General features: G+C 39.4%; 1 protein-coding gene across 1 annotated transcript in view; it reads left to right on the top strand.

Annotated features, from left to right (window-relative positions):
* LOC106087131 (dmX-like protein 2) overlaps positions 1–23,176 on the top strand; it is a 552,769-nt gene that overhangs the window by 508,142 nt on the left and 21,451 nt on the right. The window contains exon 20 of the mRNA XM_059366477.1: positions 12,565–12,648. Coding sequence (XP_059222460.1) covers positions 12,565–12,648 — 84 coding nt within the window. The remainder of the gene's footprint in view (positions 1–12,564; positions 12,649–23,176) is intronic.

Below are 23,176 nucleotides of genomic sequence, written 5' to 3'. Positions count from 1 at the left end.
GGATATCATAAAAAAACACGCCGTACAAAATTTTATTCGAATCGGATAAGAATTGCGCACTCTAGAGGCTCAAGAAGTCAAGACCCAAGATCGGTTTATATGGCAGCTATATCAAAACATGGACCGATATGGCCCATTTACAATACCAACCGACCTACACTAATAAGAAGTATTTGTGCAAAATTTCAAGCGGCTAGCTTTACTCCTTCGGAAGTTAGCGTGCTTTCGACAGACAGACGGACGGACGGACATGGCTAGATCGACATAAAATGTCACGACGATCAAGAATATATATACTTTATGGGGTCTCAGACGAATATTTCGAGTAGTTACAAACAGAATGACGAAATTAGTATACCCCCCCATCTTATGGTGGAAGGTATAAAAATAGTGCAAAATTGTACGAAATAACATACTTTTGTCTACAGCGAACGGCGATAGCTAAAGTTCAGAAATTTTTTAAAAATGATCGTGATTCTACGTTTTGCGTTAAATTTATTCCGTCTTAAAAAAATTCTTACAATCGGATATTCTCCGGATGCAGACCGTAGGGTTCTCTGTTTCTATTAGGGTTGCCTAAAAAGTAATTGCGGATTTTTTAAAAGAAAGTAAATGCATTTTTAAAAAAACTTAGAATGAACTTTAATCAAATATATAATTGCCATTTTGTTCGATAACCTTTTTTCATCTTCCTGGCAAATTTAGTATTCCACGCTCATAGAACTTCTGGCCTTTATCTGCAAAAAACTGAACCAAGTGCGATTTTATAGCCTCATCATTGCCGAAAGTTTTACCATTTAAGGAGTTCTGCAAAGATCGAAATAAATGGTAGTCTGATGGTGCAAGGTCAGGGCTATATGGTGGATGCATCAAAAGTTCCCAGCCAAGCTCACTCAGTTTTTGGCGAGTGACCAAAGATGTGTGCGGTCTAGCGTTGTCCTGGTGGAATATGACACCTTTACGATTGACCAATTCAGGTCGCTTCTTCTTGATGGCTGTATTCAATTTGTCCAATTGTCGACAGTAAACATCCGAATTAATCGTTTGGTTCCTTGGAAGCAGCTCAAAATATACCACATCATTCCAATCCCACCAAACAGACAGCATAACCTTCTTTTGGTGAATATCAGCCTTTGAAGTGGTTTGAGCTGGTTCACCATGCTTAGACCATGATCGTTTTCGACTAACGTTGTTGTAAACAATCCATTTTTCATCTCCAGTTATGACTCGTTTTAAAAACGGATCGAATTCATTGCGTTTAAGGTGCATATCACAAGCGTTGATTCGGTTTGTTAAATGAATTTCTTTCAATACATGTGGTACCCAAATATCAAGCTTTTTCACCAGTCCAAGACTTTTTATGTGATAGTGAACGGTTGATTTTGGTATATTTAACTTCTCTCCTACCTCACGCTCAGTTACATGACGATCCAATTCGATTAATGCTTTGATTTGGTCATCATCAACTTCATTTGGCCGACCTGAACGTGGCTCATCTTTAAGTGAAGAATCTCCAGAACGGAATTTGCGAAACCAATTTTGACACTGTCTTCCTTTTAAGGCTTTATCACCATACACATCTCGTAACTTTTTAGCAACCTGCTCCGCGTTTTTTCCTTTACGGAAATAATAAAGTAAAATATGACGAAAATGCTCCTTTGTGGGCTCCATATTAAAATTGACGCCAAACAAACAAATGTAAACAAAATTTCGGGCACTTTTTTTCTAAAGCAAGCTAAAAGTAACAGCTGATAACTGACAGTAGAAAGAATGCAATTACAGAGTCAGAAGCCGTTGAAAAAATTTGTCAACGCCGACTATATGAAAAATCCGCAATTAATTTTTGGGCAACCACAAAATTTCCCAAAGAACTTGACAAATTTGATCCATGGTGGAGGGTATCTAAAAGTCCGAGCGAACTTATCACCCCATTATTTGTTACTTTTAGGACCTTTGCAAACGCATATATGAACTGAGATTCTCAAAGTTGTGCACAACGATTTCTTCTATGACACCTACATTATGTATGGATTTTGGTCGAAATTCTAGATATCGAATTTAATTTTAAGCAAATTTGAATTTTGACGACCTATCTTGCATGCCTCATGTGGTTTAGGGTATCAAAAGGTCGGCCCATCTTTAGCCTATCCTTAATTGTTAGTATATAAAGCGCTCAAGAAGCCGGTTACAAAAAAATATTTTTAAAGTTAGGCAGAAAATGTGTTTGTTGTAATAGCATCTGACTGGTTTCCTAGATCGCGATTTCGTCCGGTGCCACACCAAACTCATCGATAGAATCTATCAAACTGGACATATGCTGTTAAGAGATTTTTTTTTTGCAGCGTAGCGAGATAGAATGTGAACTCCACTTCATATATTTCTGCCAACAGAAGATATCCAACTTTTACAACAAAACACACTTGCCCAACCGCTACTCTAAAAATTGTCCATTGCTGGAAGAATATAAGCAAAACACAAGCATGTAAACATATTTTAGCTTACACTGTTTGCATGCCGTACCGTTCAAGTTTTGCGCTAAATCTTGCAAAAAATGGATAGGCGGTAACAAATCTTACCATAAGTTGAAGAAAAAATACTATTGTGCTGTAATTGGTACTATTTGGTATAATCTTTAGGAATTGAGCTAAAGATTAGGAAGACAACGATAAGCAAGTATCCTCATATTGAGCCATCAGGCGGTGCAGTGGCGCGACACTCAATAACGCCGAACGGACAGGGGCAGACGATGAGATTATCACCGACTCTCTCGATATTGAGAAGACTAGGATAAGTAAAGACCATAATACCAAAACATCAGGCAGTGCAGGGGCTAGAGACCCATCACAACCTAACGAACAGGGACCCGACGACGGAACCATAAACGACTTTCTTGAAATTAGGAAGACTAGGATAGTAATGAAAGACTAAGATGGATGCAATGACGGGAAACTCAAAGCAGCCTAAAGAACAGGGAGCAGATGATGAGGCCATCACCCACTTCAAAGAAGCCTATCTAATGAAGAACCAACGATTGAGGTCATCCAGATAAACCTTCAACGGAGCGAGACAGCTACTGACGCTCTGATGGCAAAAATCAGCAAGGAAAAGATTCATATTGCCTCAATTCAGGAGCAATGGACGACCCAGAACAAAGATCATGGACTGAAATATATCAACTACCAATTATACTATGCTAACACTGGTACTAGGCCGAGAACCTGCGTAATATGTCATAAAAATTGAAATTATGTATCTTTCCCAGAGTTGTCAACGTCGGATGCAACAGTGATGAGACAGGGAGACGGAGTAGCATACTTGGCATCACTTTATCTGCTTTCGAATCTCCGACACCATCACTTACGTCGGAGCTACAACGGTTGGTGAGGCAAGCAAAACAGACAGGAAACGAGGTACTAAAAGGGTGCGATGCGAACTCTCACTACATTTGGTGGGGTAGTACCAACATTATTAAGCGGGACCAAGCCCTGGCTGAATTCCTGAATACTAACGACCATCTTGTTTGAACAGTTGAGTGGAGCGGTCGTTTTGTTATTTAACTCCGCAAGAACGTTCTTCTAACTCGTAATAGGTCATTATTTTTGGAAGAAAAATTTAAATCACTCAAGGATAGCTGCGATAGTGGTATCCATTAGGCGGTTGAAGATCTGCGTCTGCTTCCAGTGGAGCGCCAGATCTGAAGCCCGGGAGTAGGCTTAGAATGGACTCCAAAAACCCAACAGCTGCGGTGGTGGAGTGTTAGGGACAAGGCCGCACATATTTTTTCTTCGCATGCCTATAATTTGCCTAGGCCATCGGTCTTCCTTCTATTATTCTAACCTCTTAAAGAGGTAACAATAGAAGACGCTCAAATTTATTGAGAGGCCTGGTTTATTGAGAGGCTTGTCGATAAGGGCTGCATACCTAGGAATATTTGGAGTGGGATAGTCAATGGACTGTCATCGCTATACTCCGATGTCCTCGCAAAATTTCCTGGGTCTCCTCCAGTTTGTGACGATGCAGGCTGGTATCGGGGCCGATTGGTAGATTGGATGAGGCTGATGATGACCGGAGACATGCAGTATTTGTACTTAACTCCGGCTGTCTCGCAGACCTCAACAAGTCAGAAGGGGTTGTATCCTACGGATTCAACAAATTGAAACAAAAGGTCTATAGAAGCGGTGGGGGGAATCAGGAGACGATTCAGTGGTTGAAGTTCTAAATCCTCACTATGGTCCGGTTTCTACAGATAAATCTCCACCATTGTAAGGCCGCTTCAGCGACACTTAAGATCCTCCTGATGGCAAGGGGATTTGATTGGTTCTTATCCAGGAATCATGGGTGTGTGGAGGAATGGTTCGTGAACTAAGATTTCCGGGATTTAAACTACTCAAGGGTACAGGGAATGGGAGACACGGAGCATTTATTCTTGCAAAGGGTAGTCTTAATGTTTTTCTTCTGTCGTAAAGAACTGAAGATTTAGTAGTAGCCAGCCTTGAAATAAACAAGTCTCATTACTTTGTGGCTTTCCTATACATGGTACACGATTCAGAGATGCCGCCTTCAAACCTTAAGCCGCTGTAGGGAAGAAGAGGAAGTGATGCCAATGCGCATCACCAGATATGGGGCAGTTCGGATGTCAACGAAAGGGGTGAGCTGCTTATCGAATATATTATAAGTTGCAATCTTGCGATTTGTAATAAAGGGGATAAACCGACCTTTATTACCAGGAATATTCAGCAGGTACTAGATATTACCTTTGTATCGAAAGATATAAGTGTAAAAAAATATGCGACTTAGATGTGTTTGATGACCACAGCTACATCAGATAATAGATAGTTATATTAGTTTCAGTCTTGGAGAAAATACTGCAGAAGTGGACAAATTTCGGCACAAATTCTGCATGTCTATCTCTTTTAAACCAGAAGAAGAAGTGGAAACCACAGAGGATTTAGACATAGTGGTCAAGCGGATCACGAAGGCCCAGAATGACTCGCTTGTGTCAGCATGTCCTAGTCCCAAGCCAAGGGACAAACAGCGACCGCCATGATGGATCCCAGAGCTGGTTGGTCTAAGGTAACACTGCAGAAAACTCTTCAAGAGAGCAAAAGCCACAAGAGCACCACACGGTTGGGACATCTACATATAAGGCTGAACTGAAAAAATATAAGGGCGAGCTGAGAAAGGCTCAGAACAAATCCTGGGTGGAATTCTGTAGCTCCATGAAGAATACATCTGAGGCCTCTAGGCTAAGGAAGATTCTGTCCTGAAGACCTATTACGATAGCGTATATGCAGAAGTTAGAGAATGTATGGGCAACGTCTAGTGAGAAAACACTAGAACTTATTCTCCAACGGACAACGTGGCGCTGGAATAAGTTGTCACTGATATGCATTCGTCGGAGGCTATTAGGAAAATTGTGTCTGAGGCGAAAATCCTTTGGGCGATAAGAAGTTTCAACTCCTTTAAGTCGCCAGGCCCTGATGATTTATCACTGGTTGAATTACAAGCTGTGTCTGATAGACTGGTTCCCTGGCTTAGGGAGATATACTCTGCTTGATAATAATGTCATATATACCTGTGAGATGAAGGGACGCGAAGGTCATTTTCATTCCGAAAGCAGGAAAACCCTACCACAGGTGTGTTTTCCTGCAGACGAAAGATTTTCGTCCTATTAGTCTGTCAACCTTTATGCTGAAGACTCTTGAGAGGTTGGTAGAAACATACCTTAGGGCAAAGATCTCTGGAGATCGCCTGTCGCGGCAGCAGATTGCAGATACTAGAGGCAAATCCACTGAAGCAGCCCTTCACAACCTAGTCGGCTACATAGAGGGTTCTCTTGCTGTCGAGGAATGTACAACGGTAGCATTTCTTGACATTGAAGGTGCTTTCAATAATAAAAAGCCGACGTCAATCATGAAGTAGATGGACTTTCTAGGCATTAACTCTACCGTAAGAAAGTTTATTAATAACTTACTTACTAAAAGATGGATTACGGCAGGCTTGGGATCTGTGGATCTAAAAAGATGGGTCAGCAGAGGAACACCTCAAGGAGATGTACTGTCTCCTTTACTTTGGAATATAGCCATTAACGATACATTATTGTCTCTGTAAAAGTGCTGTAAAAAGTGCGTATGCTGACGACGTGGTAATCGCGGTTAGGGGAAAGTTTCCCAGCACTCTACGAGATATAGTTCAGGAAGCTTTACGTGCAACAGGAAAGTGGGCTACCGAAAGTGGTCTAGGTATCAATCCGTTCTTTGCATCAGGAGATACAAGTTGCCTACAGTGGAACCTGTCTCCTTGGGAGGAGAGAATATTCCATTTACTGAAAGCGAAAAATACCTGGGTGTTTTGCTCGACAATAAATTGAACTTCAAATCCAACATTTCGGAAAGGGCAAGAAAGGCAATTCTTGCCCTATACACCTGCAAGAGAGCCATTGGCAAAAGTTGGGCGTTTAGACCGCGTGTATATAGTGCAGTTGTCAGACTTATAATGCTATTTGGTGTTGTGCTCTGGCGGTCGGCACTTTAAACGTCCACCTTCTGCTCAATATTTAACCGGATCCAAAGGATTGCTTGTTTGTGTATCACAGCCGCACTGAGGACGACACCATCTGATGCACTGAATTTAATGCTACATCTTATGCCTCTGGACAATGTGACTAGACAAATTACAGCGACCACTGCCATGAGGTTAAGGGAGCTTTCTCGTTAGTCATGTGGTGGCTACGGACACTGTGTTATCCTTGTTACAATATCCGATGTTCCAGGCAGTGTGGATTGCACCCTATCTGAGCCGCTTTTTGATAAAAAGTACTGTACCACTATTCCTGATAGAACTGATTGGAGCTACGATATCCCTGGTAACAGAAATTACATAGACTTTTTTACGGATGATTCCAAACTTAACGACCTGGTGGAGTTTGGTGTGTACTCTAAAGATCTAGAACTGGTCATATCGAAAAGGTTACCCGACCACTATAGCGTGTATCAAGCGGAGATCCTTGCAGTTAAGGAAGTGGTGGAATGGCTAAGATATAGTGTCATTACGACGATTGTCATAAATATCTTCTCAGATAGCCTGGCAGCCATTAAATCGCTGGAGAACGTATATCTGAACACAAAAACCACACTCAACAGTCGCAGATTTCTTAACGAGCTGGCTGCTCAGTTCAAAATTCACCTGTTCTGGGTGCCGGGCTACAGAGATATCCCAGGGAATTGTAAAGCGGACGAGTTTGCCAGATTTGGAACTCCCCTACACATTCCAGGGATACTGGAATCTGTGGGTATGCCTCTAGCGACATATAATCTAAGTTTTCCGAACCAGGCCCGAAGGACAACGAATGAAAAAAGGTCACAAAGAGGAGGCTGTGAGCATTCCGAAACTATGTGGCATAATTTTGACTTGAAGAGGTCTACCGCTTTGCTGTCATTGGCTAGAACAGACGTCTCAGTCATTGTGTCCTTCATGGCAGGTCACTGTCTAGTCGGAAAACATGCTGCCAGACTGAAGGTTGCCAGTAACGACTTTTGTAGAAGCTGTGAGGACATCGAAGAAGAAGAAACTATAGAACACCTTCTGTGTGTGTGTCCCGCACTAGCAGTTAGAAGGAGTTCCACTTTAGGTGCTCATTTCTTTATTAGGCTTTTTAAAGCGATCTGAATGGTTCAACGGTAGAAACTAGAAGGCATCTTCCTTTTTCTGCTCCTGTGATATCACAATGGATGAAAACGTCTAGGTGAGTCTGATGGCAGATTGCCACTTAAACCTAACTTCACCTAGCTAGGCTATCGTCGTCATACAGCTCGTGGTTCATACGACGACTATATTCTGCCTTAACGCAAACTGCTCCATATATTTTACGAAGAATCTCTGCTTTTTGCTAGTAGGTATGCCTCGGAACCATATAACAACACGGATAAACTACTTACTTAATCTTAAGAAGCATCTGTCGTACCCTAACAACGTTTGCAAAATTTCAGCCAAATTGGGTAGGAATGGCGCCCTCTAGAAGCTCAAGAAGTCTAATCGGGAGATTGGTTTATATGGCAGCTATATCAGGTTATGGCACAGTCATAACAAATTACCTCATGGAAAATTTCAGACAATTTGGATAAGAATTGTGCCCGCTAGAGGCTCAAGAAATCAAGATTCGAGATCGGTTTTACATGGCAGCTATATCAAAAGTGATATAGTTTACAATCCCAACCGACCTGCATTTACTGTTGCAAATGGTTCCATTTTGTGCTTTCTTTACGAGTTGAGTTAGAACCCTCAAATTTAAATCTAGACAATAAATGATAGGTGACTAAAAGATTTTTTAAAAATTCGTACATTTCCAATACCAAAAATAGTGCAAAATTGTACGAAATAGCATTGCGCTAAATTTATCCCGTCCTAAAATAATTAATACAATCGGATATTCTGCGGATGCAGACCGTAAGGTTCTCTGTTTCTATTATAATTGAAAAACAAAAAAATATTTTGTTACTCTAAAATACTCTCACAATTGTCCATTGCTGGAAGAATATAAGCAAAACATAAGCATGTAAACATATTTTAGCCCACACTGTTTGCATGTTCATTCACACGTTTTGCGCTAAATTTAGAAACAAAAAAAATACTATTGCGCTGTAATTGGTACTAATTGGTATATTCTTTAGGGATTGAGCTAAAGCATTAAATTTGACCTAGGGGGCCAAAATTTTTTTTCTGACTTTTAGGTACTTAAACGTACGAAATGGGGCTTTCATTAAAGATTGTACTAAGGATCTGAAATTAAAACGAACAAAATGGTGCTTTCTTTGCGGATTGACCTAATGCTCTCATTGGGATGCACGTACACCTTGGCAGTGAGTCTGATAGCAGACTGCCATTTAAACCTAACTTGACGACCTAATAACACTTAATTTTGGTAACACCGCTACCTTTGTCAATAGGATTAGGAAGGAGGTATTAGATGTGACGATATATTTGGAAAATCTAAACGACGGGGTTCTCAATTGGAGGGTCTCCATGGAGCATTCCTACTCAGACCATCGCTACATTAGGTTTAGAATAGCACAACCAACGCCGAATCCGAACCGTAATACGTTGAAAACCAACTGGCCAAAATTCGGAAGACTACTCAGAAGAAGACTTAGGCAGATGTCGTCATAAAAGATATTGACGACAATGTTAACAGGATTACGACTGCAATATTGGAGTCTTTAAAAGATAGTTGTCATCGTCGGGAAAGGAAATCAGCCCAAGAAAAACCCTGGATGACCGGGGAGACTTGTGACATTGGGAAAGAGGTCCGCAAATGTTATAACAGTACACGTCGTAAAAAAACGGTAGTATATTGGGATGTATATTACACACGGCTCAAGGAATGCAATAAGATTACCAGAGCGGCAAAACGTGCCCCATGGATGCTATTCTGCGACCAGTTCAATAGCGTTAATTATGCCGCCCATGTCCAATCTGAAGCTTTAGTAGCCGACATGGGAATGAGAGCAAAAACAACGGGGGAGGCTTTTAATGACAACTCATTTTCCACAGGATACGACGGGGCTCACGGAGGTACCGAAATCTTGGAAAAACGAAGTTAATCGAAGACTTATCATAACGGAATTTATGGCCGAGGTAGCTTTGAGGAGCTTTAAACCATTTAAGTCACCCGGACCTGATGGAATATTTCCGGCGTTACTACAAAAGGAGGCCGACTATCTGGTGCCTCGTCCGGCCACTATTTACACAGCGTGCCTAGGACTGGCATATACTCCGAAAGCCTGGCAGGAGGAAGGGTAGTGTTTATATCCAAGCCTGGCAAGGCAAGTTATGCGACACCAAAGTCCTTTTTACTCAAAACCATGGAACGCATTGTGAATACCATGAGAAAGAGTAGGAGATCCATCGAACTGCTTAAACAGCATGCCTATGTCAAGTGAAGGTCGGTGGAGACTGGCTTGCACGAGGTTGTGCATAAAATAGAAGAATTCTTCGATGCCAAAACGTATACTACCGTAAAAAAACGGTAGTATATTGGGATGTATATTACACACGGCTCAAGGAATGCAATAAGATTACCAGAGCGGCAAAACGTGCCCCATGGATGCTATTCTGCGACCAGTTCAATAGCGTTAATTATGCCGCCCATGTCCAATCTGAAGCTTTAGTAGCCGACATGGGAATGAGAGCAAAAACAACGGGGGAGGCTTTTAATGACAACTCATTTTCCACAGGATACGACGGGGCTCACGGAGGTACCGAAATCTTGGAAAAACGAAGTTAATCGAAGACTTATCATAACGGAATTTATGGCCGAGGTAGCTTTGAGGAGCTTTAAACCATTTAAGTCACCCGGACCTGATGGAATATTTCCGGCGTTACTACAAAAGGAGGCCGACTATCTGATGCCTCGTCCGGCCACTATTTACACAGCGTGCATAGGACTGGCATATACTCCGAAAGCCTCCTTCGAAAGTCGGCTTCTAACAATGTGCGGACCGACACACTGATCCAATCTTTAGACCAATACCGAGTGGACCGGATCCTTAGAGACTGGATAAATCATATGCTAAAAAACATGTGGATAAAGTGTGTGTGCCATGGCATAAATATAAGGGAGAGAGTGGCACAGGGCACGCCACACGGGGGCATTTTGTCGCCACTCCTTTGGGTGACCACCATAAATGACCTATAACGGATGCTGACTGTGGAGGGATTTGAACCCGTCTGCTATGCAGACGATGTTATGATACTTATTGAGCTAAGGATCTGAACGAGCTACGTGGAAGGGCCGAAAGAGTCTTGCATATGGCATATGACTGATCTAGACAGAGAGTTCTCAATGTTAACCCAAAGAAGACTGAAATATGCCTGCTCACGAAGGTCTGCCAATTAAACGCACCACGTTTTCTCAATAAGACGATTTCGATAACTGACAAGGTCAAATACTTAGGTGTGATCTTGGACAAGAAACTGAATTGGAAGTGTCAAATTCAGGAGCGTACTAAGAAGGCCCATAGTTGTTGGGCACTATATAGACGGGCGGTAGGCTCGAAATGCGTCCTGAATCCGAGGATAGTCCACTGGCTCTACAGAAGCGTGATTAGATCAATACTTATTCACTCCACAGTAGTTTGGTGGATTGGTATGGAGAAAAAGTGCAACGTTAGGACCATACAACAAACTCAGAGAACATTTTGTCCTATCATAGGCGGAGCGACGAGACCAATACTTATTCACTCCACAGTAGTTTGGTGGATTGCTATGGAGAAAAAGTGCAACGTTAGGACCATACAACAAACTCAGAGAACATTTTGTCTTATCATAGGCGGAGCGACGAGGACCAGGCCCACTAGGGCACTGGAGACTATTCTAGGATCCGACCCATTGACATTCAGGTTAAATGTGAGACTTCAGAGCGGAGAATGGATTGAGGATGGGAGCAGCTCATGCCATCGCGGTATAATCGAGGCGACGATAGGAAACCTGCAAGGAATGGAAGAGGTTTGAGATCGGATATCCGGGTGATTACGGAATGCGTGAGGTGGTCTGGGTCGACGCAGTCCGATTTAAGTGCGTGGTCGACGGTGAAAATCCTATGGATTGATTCGGAGAGGACGAGGCTATTACTGAATAGAAGTAAGAGGAGGTCAGTATAGCTTTTGGTGTCATAACAGGGCACATAGGACTACGAGCTCACTTATGCAAAATCGATACGGCAAGTGATAGCATGTTTAGGGCATGTGGGGAAGATGATGAGACGTTGGAGCATTTTCTATCTCATGTAGGCTTTCGTGGCCAACAGACACCGGTACTTAATTGCGGTCACGATACCAGACATGAACCAACTTAGCGGAGTGGTTTGGAAAACAATTAAGGATTTTGTAAGAACACGGAATTTCTAACTTAAAAATTTCTTTTTCGAGGTTATTTTTTGGTTTTTACTTTTAGTTTTGTTTATATCGGGCGGCTATAATTTTTTTTTTTTTGAAAATCGTACATTTTGGTTGTAAAACATTGTTTTTTCTTTGTGGATTGAGCTCTGAAATTTAGAATACATCTACACATCAGAAGTACATATTGGGAGACTGGGATAATTTCGTGAAATTCGTACATATAGGAATTAAAACATACACAGTGTTACGGATTGGGCTAAAGCTCTTAAATAAGAATTCAGTTCCACATTGATTGTATGTATTGGGCCCATAGAAGAGTTTTCTGAAATTCGTACATTTAGGAGCTAAAAACCAAGAAAAGGAAAAAATATTTTATTTTAGTTCACAATATCATCTCAAACAATAAAGCAGAAAAACGCGTACGGAAAATGGAAAAGGGTTCATTTAGTTCTACCTTAGGCACTATTATTTAATTTCTTTACGAATTTCAGGACACAGGTCTAGCATATGTTAGACGGCTAGCAAGTTATTTTTTCCAATTCATATATTCAGGCCCTAAAAATTGGAATAAAATAAGAAACGATCGGGGGTATGCTAGTGTTTTTATAATTGATATTTAACCACATATATAGTCAAAACACATAACTTTGTAATTATTAAAATTTTGCAGGGCCACGATAGCGCAATTAAATGTATTAGTCTCGATCCCCATGAGGAATTCTTTGCTACTGGATCTATCGAAGGAGATATAAAGGTAAGTTTTAAAACTCTTACATTGATAATTAATGAAATGAAACCACATTTCCAAAGTCACTTTTGTATATGTAATATTCGTGCAAGATAAGTTTATTAAAATGTTAAAAAGTTGTAGGAAGTAATGCTAATGTTCGGATATCAACGAAAATGGTTACCTGTTTATCCAATATATTACAATATAAGTTGTCATTTAGCGTGTTTTGATAAAGGGAAGAAACCGACCTTTATTACCTGAAACAGGAGATACTAGATATTACCTTTTTTTTTTTTTTTTTTTTTTTTTTTTTTTTTTTTTATTCTTAAGTCTATAGATTATAATCCTTACAGACTAAATTATATGCTAAATATTTACGAATATATACATATTTTAGATTCAAAATAAATAAAAACTATGTGTTTAAGTGAAGTATTAATTTTCTTTTAACAGAATCACGTTTTTCAGAGAGATCGATGAGGCTATAAAATTTATTAAATTCAACAAAGAGGCGGCGTAAAGGGTCGTTGTTTGCATAGTTTGATGTGAAATAATTTATTTGAAATAGCTGATAGTTTCGGGATGGCCTTAAGGGAACATTTATGTAAATTCTATTCAAAATAAAATCGGAGATTATTTTGCCTTGCATTATATTGATAAGGAAAGTAACATTCAGCATTATTCGTCGGCTTTTTAATGTTGGTAATTTTATTAAGTTTAATCTGTATTCGTACGATGGTAGAGCCCGAGGGTCCCAGCCACGCCCCTTAAGGCAAAATAAAAGAAATTGTTTCTGAACTGACTCAATCGCATTCGAATGAATGGAATAGGCTGGATCCCATATAATGGACCCATATTCCAAAGTAGAACGTACAAAAGAAATATATAATTGTTTCGTTACTAAGGGATCTGAAAATTCTTTACTCCAACGCTTGATAAATCCCAAACTTCTATAAGCTTTGTTCGTAATTAAGGAAATATGTTTTCTAAAATCCAACCTGTGGTCCAACAGAATCCCCAAATCATGAATAGAGTCCACATACTCCACCATACAATCATTCAAATAGTAACTCGTATCAATTCTTCTCAGCCGAAAGAAAGACATATGTTTACATTTTAAAGTGTTTAGTTCTAGCAAGTTAGCATTGCACCATTTATAAAACTCATTAAGATCGGATTGCAGTATACACTGGTTTGCTTCCTCATTAAAAGAGTAGAAAATTTTAACATCATCTGCATACATTAGAACCTTTGATCGATGTATCACGCTGGGCAGGTCATTTATAAACAATGTAAATAAGACCGGTCCAAGATGACTTCCTTGAGGAACACCGGATGTCACAATTATCTTGTCAGAAATAGCATTTCCTACTTTCACCATCTGAGCTCTGCCCATTAGATATGATCTTATCCACTTCAATAACGCATTGGAGAAACCCATAAGATGCAACTTCAACAACAGTAATTCGTGATTGACCTTATCAAAAGCCTTACTAAAGTCTGTATAAATACAGTCAGTTTGATATCGTCTTCTAAATCCTTCATTTACAATCGTAGTTAACTCTAAAAGATTCGTCACTGTAGACCGATGCTTCCGGAAGCCATGTTGAAATTTACAAAAAACAGATGAGACCTGAAAGGATAATATCTCAGTCACAATTTTTTCAAATAATTTAGGAATTGTATTCAGTTTAGCGATTCCTCTATAGTTCGATGCATCAATTCTACTACCCGATTTAAATAAAGGTACAATAAACGATTCTTTCCATATTGGTGGTAAATAGCCAGTATCCAGGGACTTATTGAACATTATAGAGAGAGGAAGAGCAAAATTCTCTGCACAGTATTTAAGAATGCATGAAGGGATTCCATCGGGACCTGGGACCGTTGTGTCCTTTAGACTCTTTAAATTGGCCAACACCGTTGTAATATCCAATAATGGAATAGTAACGGTTGAGAATTCCTCAATATAGTAGGGATATTGGAAAGTGGAATCATATACATTATCAGAGTAGGTAGTTTTAAAAAATGATGCAAATATATTGGAAATTCCAGTATCATCATCTGCAACATCAGATCCAAAATGTAAGCTCTTTGGACAATCATTAGATCGACGCTTAGACTTTATGAATCCATAAAAAGATTTCGGGTTGGATACCAATTCATTCTTCATTCTCGATATATAGCCCTGATACAGTCTTCTATTTAAGATGGTGTATTCCGATCTTGTGACTGAATAATTTACAAAGTCCAAAGAAGAACCACTTTTTTTAAACTTTTTATAATGCTTATTCTTTCTATTCTTTAATCCTGATAAAGCAGCCGAATTCCACGGAGGACCAGTATTCCCACATTTAATCATCTTCGGAACAGCTATAGACAATCCATCTTTCAAAATAGAATAAAACATTTCAATCATCTCATCCAGTGAGTTTAGTGATTTAAGTACAGACCAATCAATCGATCTTAAAAATGAATTCATCTGATTATAGTTTGTTTTGGAGAAACAATATCTTGTCTCCTCTAAATAAGAATTAGCAGAGTCACTAGAGCATAACAATAAGGGAACTTGAATTTTTATGGTGGGATGATATCTATCCTCAGGGTGGACTAAAGGATCCCATGGACAAACAAAAATGTCGTGAGGTTGACTTACGAATACAAGGTCAAGAAGTTTACCAAAAACGTTGTGAATATTATTAATTTGTGACAAGCCGGAACCAAATAATGGACCAATACATTGGTTAGTACTCTCACTGATTGCAGTAGGCAAAAGATCATTACTATCTTGACTAAAAGTCCAATTAATACTTGGTAAATTAAAGTCTCCGAGAACAATTAAAATATCGTTTGGTTTTGCTGACTCAAATGCACTTAAAATAGACGACGTGTGGTTGGTATAAATATCAACGCTCGAACTAGGTGGTACATACGAACATGTTACAAAAAGTGTTAAGTTCTTAAGAAACACTTTAACAGCGACAATTTCAGTACCAGTAGACAATGAAAGAGGAATTTCTTCTGCCGTAAATCGAGAAGCTACAGCTATAAGAACCCCGCCACCTCTAGTTTTGGAAGTCTCATTGCGATCACGTCTAAAAATTTGATACTGTTGACATAAAATTTCCCTATCATATACATTATCTTGAAGCCATGTTTCGGTGAAAGCAATTATATCGTAATTAAATTCAAAACTATTAATAAATAAGGAAGATAACTTAGAATTTAAGCCTCTAACATTTTGATATACAAGACTAATGTCTTTAACGGAGGGTGTTGCAATTAGTTTTTTGAATCACTGTTTGGCAAATAAACTACATCAGTTCTTGGAATATCCCTATAAACATATTCGTGAATTACAGCTTTAGGAGGCCAAAAAGATGGGTTTACAATTGTTTCAAAAATATCATCAGGAACAATTATTTTAAATGAAATTTTACTTCTTTTTTCTGCATATTTAAATTTAAAGACCTTTATCTCATGATTAGAGCCAATTTTACTATTAATATATGAAATTATATCGTTCTCAGAAGTTTCAGCCGCAAAACGGGCAGCAAATATAGTTTTCTTCGGTACGACAACACGTAAATTGGGACTAGCCGGAGTATTCGGAGCATTTGGAGATTTCGGCGAAGTTAGAGGGGAATAAAATTGATTAGTTCCGGATGGAATAACTTCCGCTGTTAATTTGTTTGCATCGGTAGGTTTTGACGAGGATACACTTGTAGAGAAAGTATCCGGAAGATTGATTTTCGGAACAGATATGACATTTGTTTCATCGTTTGCTGCAGTACGGACAGTAATATCGGATGGCTTCTTTCTTTTGCGTAAAGAATCAGAAGGAGATTGAAGGAACTGATCCAAACGGGATGAGTTATCAAATACTTGTTTGTATTTATTGAACTTTTCCAAGACAGAGTTGAGTTCCAGGGATATTTTATTAAACTCTATACGTGTAGCTTTGAAAAAGGAATAAAATTCAGCATCGTACGCACGACATTTAATACAGCACCAACGTAGACCTTTATTTTCTCTTAGATTATCAGCAGTTCGGACGGATAATTCTACACATTTGTCGTGATAAGAGTCCAGACAGAGCCAACATGATACCATCGAATCCCCAGACGTCGAACTTTTGCAGTTAACTTTTGAACAGCCCATTTTAACAAGTTAGTTACCTTGCCTGCAGGGAACTTGAATGTAATTGTTATAAAAGCTTTACCACGTTCGGAAACCACTTAGTGAAATGTGTTATAAAAAGCTTTATCACGTTCAACAACCAAACTTTAACACACTGTAGAAAATATAGCTTTTATTTAGGAAGGAACAGCTGCTATGTTAACAATATCAGCAAAATATGCGAAGAGATGTTTAAGGTAATGTTGGTTGACAAGTGTGGATCAAAGCTTTTCGTGATTTGTTACGAACAAAGCACAAAAGGTAAATGGCCAATGAAACACAATGTTCTTTAGTTTATTTGTTTTGTCGAAAACAACTTAAAAGCACCAAATAACAGATATGTTTATAGTCACTTTAATGTAGAAACACTTGCAGGATTAACTTAATCTGTTTTTGTAGTGTAAATTTATCGTTTAATACGAACAATTTATTGTTTTTAAGGAGCGAATAAAAAACACGTCCACACAGTATAGGCTCTGTTCGGTAGAGACCTTTACCTTTGTATCGGAAGATATAAGTGGAAGAATATGAGACTGGGAAGTGTTAGATGAGCACAGCTTATCTGATCATTGTTATATTAGTTTCAGCCTTGGCGAAAATATTGCAGAAGTGGTCCCTCAGCTAAACAGAAGAAACGCCGACTGGGATAAATTTCGTTACACATTCTGCACGACTATCCCTTTAGTGTCTATCAATTGAAGATCCTTGCAATAAAGGAAGTGGTGGAATAACTAAGATATAATGTCATAACGACGATTGTCCTAAATATCTTCTCAGAGAGACAGGCAGCCATTAAATCCCTGGAAAACGTACTCGTATTTCTGAATACAAAAACCGCCCTCGACTGCCGCAAATATCTCAACGAGTTGGCTGAACAGATCAAAATTCACCTGTTCTGGGTGCCGGGCCGCAGAGATATCCCAGGGAATTATAAAGCGGACGAGTTTGCGAAACTAGGAACTACCTTACACATTCCGAGGAAACTGGAATCTGTGGGTATGCCTCTAGTGACATGTAAGCTAAGTTTTCAGAACCAGGCCCGAAGGACAACGAATGATAGATGGTCACAAAGAGGGGGCTGTGAGCATTTCAAAACGCCTAATCTAGACTTGAAGAGCTCTACCGCATTGCTGTCACTGACTAGAACAGACGAGCAGTCACTGTGTCCGTCATGGCAGGTCATTGTCTAATCGGAAAATATACTTACAGACTGAACCAGCAACGACTTTTGCCGAAGCTTTGAGGACATCAAGGAAGAAGAGACTATAGAACACCTTCTATGTGTGTGTCCCGCACTAGCAGTCAGAACGAGTTCCACTTTAGGTTCTCATTTCTTTGAGAACCTGCTTGATTTAGTGTATGTGAACATTCGCAAGTTGTTGGTCTTTTCAGCGGTAGGAACTAGAAGGCATCTTCCTTCTTCTGTTCCTGTGGTATCACAATGTAGGATCTATCCTAGAGACCTATTACGGTGGGATATATTCAAAAGTAAGAGAATGTATCGCCAATGTCTAGTGAGGAAACACTAGAACTACTCACTAGAACTTTTCACTTTGAGATAGTCAGAAACTTTTTCTACCTCGAAACAGAAATAGTAGCAGAGTAAAACACATCAAAATAAAGAGAGCTAGGTCATGTCAGAAAAGATAAAGTAGACCTAACTTGTTTTGAAAGCGATCACGGTTGTACTCGCAAAACGGGACGACCGAGAGCCCAATTTAAAGGGATTTTAGAAAGAGCGCAAAAGATCGAGGCGCTTGCAACGCTATTCTACGTTCGGCTAATGGAAGAAATGTTCAGTCATAGCATATTTAAGTATTCAAGTAAGATACACATTTTCATTTCGGAAAACTCTCCACCGGACAACGTGGCCGCAGAAGAGGTTGTCACTGGTATGCATTCGTCGGAGGTTTATAGGGGAAATTGTGTATAATGTTGTGTCACCGGTTGAATTTCAAGCTGTGTTCGGCAGATTGGCTCCTTGCCTTAGGGAGATATACTCTGCTTGTATCAACATGTCATATATACCTGTTGTACGGAGGGACACAAACCTCATTTTCATTCCATACCACACGAAGGAGAAAGATGATCGTCCTATTAGTCCTTTATGCTGAGGACTCTGGCGATGTTGGTAGAAACATATCTTAACGCAAAGATCCGTGGAGATCGTCTGTCTCAGCATCAACATGCATATAGAAAGGGCTAGTCCACTGAAAAAGCCCTTCACGACCTAGTCGCTTACATAGAGGGTAATCTCGCTGTCAAGGAATATGCCGTGTTGGCATTTCTTGACATTGAAGGTGATTTCAATAATGTAAAACCGACGTATGTCTAATGAATGTATCGACAATGTCTAGTGAGGAAACACTAGAACTACTCGTTGATACACATTTCACTTTGAGATAGTCAGAAACTTAATCTTTATATTTTCATGATTCTTTCTGTGTTTTGTAGAAGAAATTACACATATGTATGTGTAATAAAATGTGACGTAGCACTTGGTTTTTCAATAAATGACGGCTCTTCATAAGTCCACCTACTGCTCAATACTCGGATCCAAAGGATGGCTTGTTTGTGCATCACAGCCGTACTGAAGATGACACCATCTGATGCACAGAATTTAATGCTACATCGTTGCTAGACAAATTGCTGCTCCAACTGATGTGAGGCTAAGGTGCTTTCTCCTTGGTCATGTGGCGGCTACGGACACTGCGTTTTCCTTGATTCAATGACCTATATCCCAGGGAGTGTACGTTACACATTGCCTGAACGCCTTTTTGATGAGAAAGTACTTTACCTACTGCTGTACCTAATGTACTATTCCTGATAGAATCCATTGGAGCCACAAGATCCCTGGTAATAGAAGTTATATAGATTTCTATATGGATGGTTTCAAACAAGACAACCAGGTGGGCTTTGGGTGTACTTTTAAGAACTTTGACTCGTCATATCGAGAAGGTTATACGACCACTGCAGTATGTGTAAGATGTAATGTCATAACGACGATTGGCTTAAATATCTTCTCAGACAGACAGGCAGCCATTAAATGGAGAATGTATTTCTGAATTCTAAAGCTGCCCTCGACTGTCGCAGATCTCTCAATGAGACTGCTCAACAGTTCAAAATTCACCTTTTTTGGGTGCCTGGCCACAGAGATATCCCAGGGAATTGTAGAGTGGACGAGTCACATTTCAAGGGAGGTGGAATGTGTGGGTATGCCTCTAGTGACATGTAAGCTACGTCCTCAGGATCTGGCCCGAAGGGCAACGAATAAAGAGGGGGTTGTGACCATTCCAAAACTATCTGTGTCCTAATCTAGACTTGGAGAGGTCTACCGCTTCGCTGTCACTAGGTAGAAAGGACGTTTCAATCATTATGTCCGTCATGACAGGTCACTGTCTGATCGGAAAACTGAAGATTGCCAATACCGACTTTTGCCTGTGAAGCTGTGAGGACGTCGAGGAAGAAGAGACCATAGAATATCTGCTGCGTACGCACTGGCAATCAGACTGATTTAGCGATTGTGAACATCCACAAGTTGCTATGCTTCTTAAAGCGGCCGGTTTTCGTGTGTAATGGTGACGACAACAAAAAAATTGGAAACTTTGACTTTTTTGAAAAATTGGCTTTTATGTTGCCCTTTGCATAAATTCGGATAGAATAGAGATATTTTCAAGATTCTTTCTGTGTTTTGTAGACAAATTACACATACACATGTGTAATGAAATGTGACGTAGCACTTGGTTTTTAACAGTGAAAGTAGAATTACTTGAAAATAAGCTTTTTTCAATATTATGGCTGCCACCACCTCATTTGTGGCTAGGATATAACGAGACTTACCTTAAATTTATGGGAACATTTCAAGTTTTAAATTAAACTAAAGCATGTAAAAAGACATAAGTTCGGCCGAGATACCCACCACCTCGGATATAAAGGGTGATTTTTTTAGCTTCTACCTTTTTGGCAAAACTTGTTTAAACAGCTCACGCACGTTTCGTGTTTTGTTGCACTGTCAAACATCTTCAGTTTGGTCTATAATTTAACCATGAATCGTCTCACAAACAAACAACGCTTGCAAATTATTGAAGTTTATTATTATGGTGAGCTATCGTGACTATCGCACGCGTATCAATGGGCTTATTTAGGTCTATTTTAAAGCTCATGTCTATACAGACAAGCCCGCTTCAATTGAAGCATTGGAAGGCAACATTGAAGCATTTATTCGTGAGATACCGGCCGAAATGTTGGAAAGAGTATACAAATATTGGACTAAGCGGATGGACCATTTGAGGCGCAGTCACGGTCAACATTTGCATGAAATAGTCTTCTAACATTAAATTATGTGGACCATACTATCAATTCAAATAAAGATTTTATACGTTTTTCTAAATTGTATGTGATTTTTTTTAAACGTTCCTGTAGCTTTTATCATAATACGGTGAAAATTTTTTCATTTATAAATCCATAGCAGCCATATTTATATATAGGCCGATCTCTACCATATTCAGGATGGCTATGTTAGTGTCTTACACAACTCATTGTATCAAATTTCATCGAAATCTGTTAAAAATGCACCGTTTATAGGCCTAAGAACTTAAATCGCTTAATCGGTATATGAATATGACATTTATATCGGAACACGGATGTCGAAGAGCTTAAAAGGGCTCACTGTGCCGAATTTCAACGAATTTCAAATCTGGACCGATCTGGGCCGTTTTAAACACGGATGTCAAGGAGTCTAACACAACTCGCTATACCAAATTTCAGGGAAATCGAACATTAAATGCGCCTACTAGCGGCCAAGACCTTAATTCGAGAGATCGGTCTGTATTGCAGCCATATCCAAATCTTGACCGATCTGGGCCGTGTTAAACAAGGATATCAAGGAGCCTAACACAACTCACTGTACCGAATTTCAGAGAAATCGGTCAAAATATGCGCCTATTAGGGGGCCCACGATCTTAAATCGAGAGATCGGTTTATATGGCAGCTATATCCAAACCTGGTTCGTATTGAATAAGGATGTCGAGATGTCTAACAAAACTCACTGTCGCAAATTTCAGTGAAATCGGGTAATAAATGTAGCTTTGATGCACGTAATACCTTAAATCGGCAGATCTGTATATATGGTGGCGATATCAAGATATATATACAGCCCATATTTGAACTTTACCTGTCCATGGTCAAAAAAGAAATCTGTGCAAAGTTTCAGCTCAATATCTCTATCTTTAATGACAATAGAGCGATTTTGCAAATTTTTGACTAAAAAAAATTTTCATATTTAAAACGATGTCATATTTAAATCGGTAAATATACTCACATATTTATTTTTCTATGTTGTGCATACATGAATGAGCAAGTTCCAAATTTTCCCATGATCATTCCATTGAAGAACAGGGACAAACTTCTCACATAGCACTGAGTGCTTTCCGATTCAAGTTTAAGCTAAATGATAAGGGGCCTACTTTTCATACCCGAGTCCGAACAGCGGGCCGCAGAGCGACACCTCTTTGTTGCGAAGTTTTTACATGGCAGCCATACCAGATGGTACAGTAGTTTACAAATGTCGCCAGCATTAGGAGTGGATAACACTGAACACTTTTTCTGATGTTTTTTGCGCTTTGGTGGTCTCCATATATTACATATATATATTGGCACAATTTTTGTGAAATTTCCGATTAAAAAAAAAACACTGAAAATACTGAAGCAAAATTTTGAAATTATACATACCTCCTTAACGGTATACTATGGCGTAGTACATTGTATATTTCTTTCATATCTCGTTAAGCTCTTTATCTAGAGTTCTAAATCATGCAAATCGGATCAGTAGATCAAATGTTATAGCTTCTTAAAGGTTGGAGAAGTAGAAAGTGGTCAACTTTAACACCCTGTATTAAAGATATAGACTAACATTTTCCTGAAAGACTATGTCCTCCTCTACATATCGTCGACCAAATACTACCTTGTTCCAAAAAGCATGGATGTTCTTTGCGCTATTATGTTCATGCATTTCCAAAGAATGTTCCCTTAGCAAATGTTAGAATTTTCCAGTAGCAAATTTTCTGAAAATAGTTATTTGTTCATTTTTTCTATTGAATTAATATAATTTTCTGCATTGGAGATGGTGGAATACATCGGAATACGGAATACATTAAATTTGGAGATATGGCTATATGGAAGCTATATCAAAATATGTGTCATGTGCCTAATATAGCCCTTGGCGAAATTGGATAACAAACAACAAACAAGCCTTTGATTGGCGAAGAATCTTTAATCGGTGGAACGGTCAATATGGCAGCCTATATCCAAATATGGTCTTACCTGGGCCATATTTGGCACGGCTATCGAGGGGTCTAATACATATGGTAAAATG

Source organism: Stomoxys calcitrans, chromosome 4 (assembly GCF_963082655.1).
Source record: "Stomoxys calcitrans chromosome 4, idStoCalc2.1, whole genome shotgun sequence".
Classification (NCBI taxonomy): domain Eukaryota; kingdom Metazoa; phylum Arthropoda; class Insecta; order Diptera; family Muscidae; genus Stomoxys; species Stomoxys calcitrans.
Note: the sequence above shows the minus strand (reverse complement) of the source record. Positions and strands in the feature narration are given on the sequence as shown.